This window comes from Colossoma macropomum, unplaced genomic scaffold, assembly GCF_904425465.1.
Source record: "Colossoma macropomum unplaced genomic scaffold, Colossoma_macropomum, whole genome shotgun sequence".
NCBI classification, from domain to species: Eukaryota; Metazoa; Chordata; class Actinopteri; order Characiformes; family Serrasalmidae; genus Colossoma; species Colossoma macropomum.
Genome location: NW_023494791.1, coordinates 19053107 through 19060000, shown reverse-complemented (window position 1 = coordinate 19060000; position 6894 = coordinate 19053107). Strand labels below are relative to the sequence as shown.

Below are 6894 nucleotides of genomic sequence, written 5' to 3'. Positions count from 1 at the left end.
TCTCTACTATAACTCTTTAGCTTAGGCTATAACCAGAGCACATATGAGAGGCTCGGTGCAGCATCAAGAGAGAAGAGCAGGCTTTTGTCTGAATTAAGGTGTCAGATCTTAAGCTATAAGGTCTCATTGCACTGATAAAAGACAGTCTGACATGCGCAATAGAACCAGCAAATGAAATGGACAAAAATATCTGACAAAAAAATGACCTTACTGGTCGACTGCGATGACATTCGTTCTTGTAACAGCAAGAACACACACAGGAAGTGACGTTGGTATCTGCTTATCTTAATGGGGTGTGGAGTGGCGACAAATCTTACACAGTGCTCAAAGGACTCTGATCCCCCTATTAGACCCAACTCCAGACCATTTATTCACAGTTCAGGATCACCACGAATAGCTATAGCCATATATATATATATATATATATATATATATATATATATATATATATATATATATATATATATATATGATCCTATGATTGCCCAACCTCAACAGATACCTCTGCCCAGTTGCTTCAGTTCACTCATAATCACATAATCGTGATGTAAAAATATGCTGCTTTTGCCATCAGTAAACTGTGCGATGCCTTACATATAAAGATAACATTGAAAATATATCAGACATTTAGGATCTGGTCTACAGTCCAATTCCAGACAATTCCATTTAAGAAAACAGCAAATGTCACTGTATCACTCAAGTCTGATGTAATTATACTGAAGACTGGAATATTAATGAGCTAGTAATAATAATAATAATAATAATAATAATAATAATAATAATAATAATAGCACTTTAATAACAACACCTCAATAATAATAATAATAATAATAATAATAATAATATAATCTGTTATCACTTAATATTGTTGACTACACAGACATTCAATAGAGTCGATAATAAGAAAATTATACTGTGTTTAAAATGAAGGGCAACTGTTCAAACACTTGCACTCTTAAAATACCAAAGTCCCAGAAATGACGTCTGGGAGGAACGACGTCAAATATCTGCACAAAAGCCACAATCCATTAAGTCTCCTGTTTAGTATTAAAACCACTTCAAGCCACAAGATGAACCGCTTTAAAATGCTGCCAGAAAAGCCCTTCACACAAACCCACAAGGGCAGAAGGCAACCTTTTAACAAACCGAGTCAGTTTCATTGTAATTCATAGACTTGTTTAAAACAGCCGAGCAAGAAAAGGAAGAAAAGAGGGAACATTAATAGGCCCAGATGCCCTCGCACGAGGAGAGGGCCTATGTATGCATTAGTGCCTTTTGTGAAAATTGAGCGAAACACTTCGAAGGGAGGCCTAACTCAATCCATCAAATTGTCTGAAATTGTGAGGAAAATTCAGAAACCATATGGCCCCGAACGCTTGTGTCCTTTGAGCGCGCTTGTCTCCGTATTGAGAGCTGCGGGAGGCGCACTGAGGCCCATTGGAGCCTGGCGCAGGAGGGAAGGCTGCTCATTTGTCCCCGCGTTTCACGCTTCACTCCTGAAATGACAGCGAAAAGGCCGTCACAGGCTCAGAAAGTGGCCCAAAACTGCACTTTTCAGGCACTATTTATGCCCACATTCCCCCAACCAGATTTCTGTTTCTCACATAAATCTATTCAATATAGCCTTTTGAAAACACGCGTCCAATGGCTGAGGTTACGCCTGTCTGCGAATGAAAGGAGCAAAGGAGGCGAGACTGAAAGCCAGAGGGTTGTTAAGAGCGTACAAGTCCACTTTTGTGTTTAAAAAAAAGGGGGAAAAAGAAAAAAAACGAGACTATTTTAGCAGCACGCGCAGCTGAGGGTGATAAAAATAAAACCATTTAAATGTCCAAACCAGTCTACATATTTAAATTCAATATCTCCAAAATATAAGCCATAATTATTTCAAATGGAGTAAAATAAAACTACTACTAAGATGAGAAATTTTGAGAAAGAGATTTTTATTTCCTTTAAATACATTACACTTTGTACACTGGGTTTAAATGGTGTCTTGGTTTAAAAGGCACTTACAGGCATACAAACCATAAGAAATATATTCAAAACGTGACCGTCTAGATTCAACCTTTTTTTTTGTTTTGTTTTCACGCAGTAACGTCAGTATGAAATGTTTTGTAACAAAACGTATCAAACGTTGAGTGTGTTACAATCCTACACGCATTACACGGTTACACACACACACGTGTGGACTTTGCCGTGTGTGGACATTTTGGAGATACTCATATCAGAGAGCTGCAGTCACTTTAACAAAAATAAAACCGTAAAATAAAATAGAACATGCATAATAAATTACTCAAAACACGGTAAGGGTTCTATATGGCCTAGATGGGCAATCGTCTTTGTAGAGCGTGTGTGTGCGTGAGAGAGAGAGAGAGAGAGAGAGAGAGAGAGAGAGAGAGAGAGAGAATGTGTCAGGGTACTTATTGCTTTCCTTCCACTACCGGTTTGTGTAAAATAAATAGGCTAAATGGTTGTGATATTTAGATCGCTGTCACTGCATAAATAGATCTGAGGAAACTGTCCATGCTTGTTTTGAGTTTTCTCTGTTTTTGTTTTTTCTTTTCTTCTTCTTCTTTGTCATAAGTCATTTAAATACATTTGGTGCATTAATGGCACTTTAAGCTCTGCAGGGCTTTTGAAGGAGGAGCAGTTCAAAAAGCGCGTGCAGCTCCATCAGTCATCCACGTCGATCTCCTCGTCCTCGTCCTCCGAGCACTCTTTGCTGGTTGTGTGGTCTGTGAACGGGGAGGCCGGTGACGTTGGCGCTCGGCTCGCACCCTCGCGCTCGTGCCCGGGGAGCGCGGGAGAGTCGCGCGCCGCCGCTCCGCCGCCGCCGCTGCCGCCGGAGATGCCGTTCGCGCACTTCTCCAGATCGGCCAGTTTGGCCATTTTTTCAAAGGACACGGAGCCGAGGGCTTTGGCTGACTCCACGTCCGCCTTCATCTCCTCCAGATCGCGCTTGAGCTTCGCGCGCCGGTTCTGAAACCAGGTGATGACCTGCGCGTTGGTCAGGCCGAGCTGCTGCGCGATCTGGTCCCGGTCAGCGGGGGACAAATACTTCTGATACAGGAAGCGTTTCTCCAGCTCGTAGATCTGATGGTTGGTGAAGGCAGTTCTGGACTTTCTCCGCTTCTTAGGAGTGTTCCTTTGACCGAACAGAGTCATACCGTCCCTGCCTGCAGAACACACACAGCACTACAGTCACTACACTGACCACTCACTACATTTCAGCCTCACACAGTCATCTACAACAGCAGCAACGAAAACGACAATAAGAAAAAAAACGTCTAACAACAATAATAATAATCACAATATTAAACACATTCAAGAAGCAAAATAAAGATAAAAATGAAATATTAGCATGCTCAGCTAAATGGCATTCATTCGTGGAATTTATAGTCTTCAACAACAACAACAATAATAATAATAATAATGCATGTTATTTTCAATTATTATTATTATTATTATTATTATTATTATTATGAAAGAATGAAATTAATTCTAAAATGAGCAGTCTATTTTTGTTTGACTTCAGTAGCTTCTCTACTTTCAAGCTGCCTCTTTCGAAACCATTACCACATTTTAATTGATTTAAAGTCTTTTGTATTAATAGCATTTTTATTATAAATGTAAATTTATAAAATAAATAGGAATAAAAAACAAGAATATCTTGTCCAGCCTGTAATAAATAAATAAAAAAAAATCATAAGACAAATATTAAAAATACGTAAAATATGATTTTAGGCAGAAAGAAAGAAAGAAAGAAAGAAAGAAAGAAAAGAGTACTTTTTTTATCTTATTTTTTCCAATCGAGTAACACAAACAATGCAGCATTTTTCAGTGTATTTTTTATTTGCTTATTTGTTTAGATTTATATTAATATTTTCAGATTTATTTTCAGTAATACGCGGTCATGTCTGGTGTGTGTTTACCTTCGGCGGCCTGCAGCACGCTGACCTCCAGCCCTTTAAAGGTTTTGCTGGCGAGCTCCTCCAGCGCGCACAGAGGAGAGGTGTGTGTGAGCAGCGCGCGGGAGGAGAGCGGGTGTCCTGCCGGAGTGGCCTTCTCCGCGGCGGGCAGCAGCGAGTAGGAGCGCTTGACCGAGGGCTTGTTGAGGATGTCCTCAATGCTGAAGGGCGTCAGGGGCTTGTTGGAGTTGGCTGGAGGAGGGAGATGGTCCAGAGGACTGCGCCTCCTGTCCTCCACTGAGGCGCCTTTCGCATCTTCTTTGGAGCTCATTTTCTTCAGTTTGCCCTCAGCTCGTTTTGAAAACGCTCGCGTGTCTCAAAAACAAAAGAAATGAGCAGAAAGCTCAGCGGCTCCGCTCGTACAGGCGCGCTGGGTTTGGAGGGAAGCGAGTGAGACGATGCGCTCGGCGGGTGTGTGGAATTACATGCCCGCTGTCTTCAGGCTCGTTTTGCCGCAGGCTTGGAGAACTTAAGGTCCTTTAAAGTGCCTTCACTTCTCTCGGCTACAGCTCCTGGATGGCGGTCCAGTTCTGCCACAAACAATCCCACAGCCTCTGATACCTCAGCGCGCGCACTGAGCCTGGAAAGCAGCTGCAATTGACTATACTAACAAGTTATTGTTGATAGCGAGACAATCAATTATATCCAGTGGCACTTTCTCTCTCTCTCTCTCCCCACCTCCCCTCTCTCTCTCTGTCTGTCTCTCTCTTGCTCTTTGACTATGTTGCAGTCCAATGCAAGCTTTAGCGAGGAAGGAGCCCCGTTAATTAGAGGGCATGGCCGGGAGGAGGAGCCCAACCGGATTAGAATACTTAATGCTCCCACTATTTCTTCCAAATTAATGATTTGTCGATAGGAATTTTCATTTTGGTTGAACATATTTAGCATCAGACGATTCTGTAATAATTCTGTAATAGACCATTAGCGATTTAAAAAGTAATTCAAATACAAAATGCACTAAAATCAGATGGATTTAATTCGAAACGCCATTGTTATTATTATTATTATTATTATTATTATTACAATTATTATTAAAATTCTCATTATTAAATGTCTCAAGTATCTCTTTCTAAGAACAGATTATTCAGAGATAATGTCTTTGGTTCCATAAAGGTATTATGAAGCCAGACAGTATATCACGGTTGATAATACATGTAGACAGATGGAGAGAGAGAGAGAGGGAGAGAGAGAGAGAGATCGTCCCTTTCAGCTGCACCACTTCTCCAGTGCCATAACTCAGGCGCAAAGGGCCAGCACACATCAGCAGTAAGATATTTCATCTCTAAAAATCGCCTGCTGCTCCTGCTCCCATATTTTTGGCGTTGTGGGGATTTTTTTTTCTTTTTTTTTCCTCGTCGGCTCGCGCAGCATGTGAGATGTGGGTAACGCTGAACTCGCTCATATGCATGGAAATTCAGCCCGGCTGAAGGAGACACAGGCTGCTTTCCTCTCTCTGTCTCTGTGAAGCTGGCTGATGGCGGAGTGATGAAGTGCAGTCTGCTGTGAGGAAAGCTAGACTAGTGTGTGATCTCTGTAAATTAGCCACGCAGAGACCCGCAGGCCTCCGAGTGACCAGCAGAGTGGAGGAACCTGCACACACTGCCACACTCAGCCACTCCTGGACTAGCATGATATGCTAGCGAGCTTTATGAGGAAGAGCCTCACGAATCAACATTCAAATAAAATGTATTATTTTTTTAAATCTCTGAACATAACTGCTTCATTTATTTTCATTTTTATTTTGCTATTAAAGTATTTATTTTATTATTTTTATTATTTAAACTAAAACTATTCGTTAGAATAACCGTTCAGTTACTACAACTGTTTGTTAGAATACATGGTGGTCCTGAAGCGTGAATGAATGGTCTCGAGTTGGGTCTAATATTTAACTGTAGACTAGGCAAAAAACGTATGAAGCTAAAAGAATGTTACTCGTTTTCTCGTTCTTAAAAAAAGAAACGTAAAAAACACAATGATATATGTAAGTGTAACTCAAACTAACTCCCCTCAGTTACTGAAGCCCACCGAGTAAACGCCACACTAAAGTGTAAAGCCCTATTAAACTTTATTCAGTGCCAAATTATTTTAAAAAACTACTCAGGTGTGACAATTATCAGACAGAACCAATAAACATACAAACATTTCTAATATGTAATCTACTTGATGTGCTGTATGGGATCAGCCCGTTTCAGTATAACAGTGCACTTTTTTAAAAAGATGGTTCTTCAGGGATTTTTACTCAAAAAAAAATGGTTCTATATCGAACCATGAACACTCAAAGAACCCATTGCATGGTGAAATGGTTCTTCAGATTGATGGAGAATGTGCTGTAGATGGTTCTATATAGAATCTTTTTGAACAGTGTTCTGTATAGCACCAAAAAGCGTTCCACTATTGTTACAAGCCAAAGAACCCTTATTTGGCACTATATAGAACCATGTTTGCTAAGAGTGTATAGCATGATCATTATACAAACTCTTGAAGAATAAACAAAAACAGACCGATTCAAACTCTCTTTACCAAACATTCTATAGCGTCTTAATCTATACATTCATCAGAGTAGAGCTTATATATTAACTTGGACTTGTTTTGTTAATGAATAACACAGAGAACCGCGCTGTACTGAACTCGAAAGATGGTCTTTATGTTCATGATACTGAATTTGTTCAGTACCTAAAAAAAACCGTCCAAATAGTCACGAATTTCTGATAAACCTCCACCGGATCTACAGAATAACGGTAATAAAAACACAACAGAGCGTTTTGATTGGCCTCATACTGGGGTCTCAGTTTAAGGGGGTCTAGCTGTAAATAGCGCGCGCATATGACTGAGCGAAATGAGTCACTTTGTTACAGGCTCGTGGAGGACTGTCTGGACAGCTTTATTATAGAATTTATTCACTGCTTCCGAGCGCGAGGGATCCGATTTC

At 40.5% G+C, this 6894-nt stretch overlaps 1 protein-coding gene across 1 annotated transcript; it reads right to left on the bottom strand.

Moving 5' to 3' along the window:
• Positions 1-2468: 2468 nt before the first annotated feature.
• On the bottom strand, positions 2469-4659 carry lbx1a (ladybird homeobox 1a). Its single transcript, XM_036573450.1, has 2 exons — positions 3930-4659; positions 2469-3173 (listed from the first exon to the last, which is right to left on the bottom strand). Exons 1-2 carry the CDS (start codon positions 4234-4236, stop codon positions 2671-2673), a joined length of 810 nt encoding a protein of 269 aa, XP_036429343.1. The 5' UTR covers positions 4237-4659; the 3' UTR covers positions 2469-2670.
• Between the last annotated feature and the right edge of the window lie 2235 nt (positions 4660-6894).

Coding starts and splice junctions, on each gene's coding strand:
- lbx1a (XM_036573450.1), bottom strand. CDS start 4,236: ATGAGCTCCAAAGAAGATGCGAAAGGCGCCTCAGTGGAGGACAGGAGG. Junction 3,174..3,929: donor CGTGCTGCAGGCCGCCGAAG/GTAAACACACAC, acceptor TGTGTTCTGCAG/GCAGGGACGGTATGACTCTG.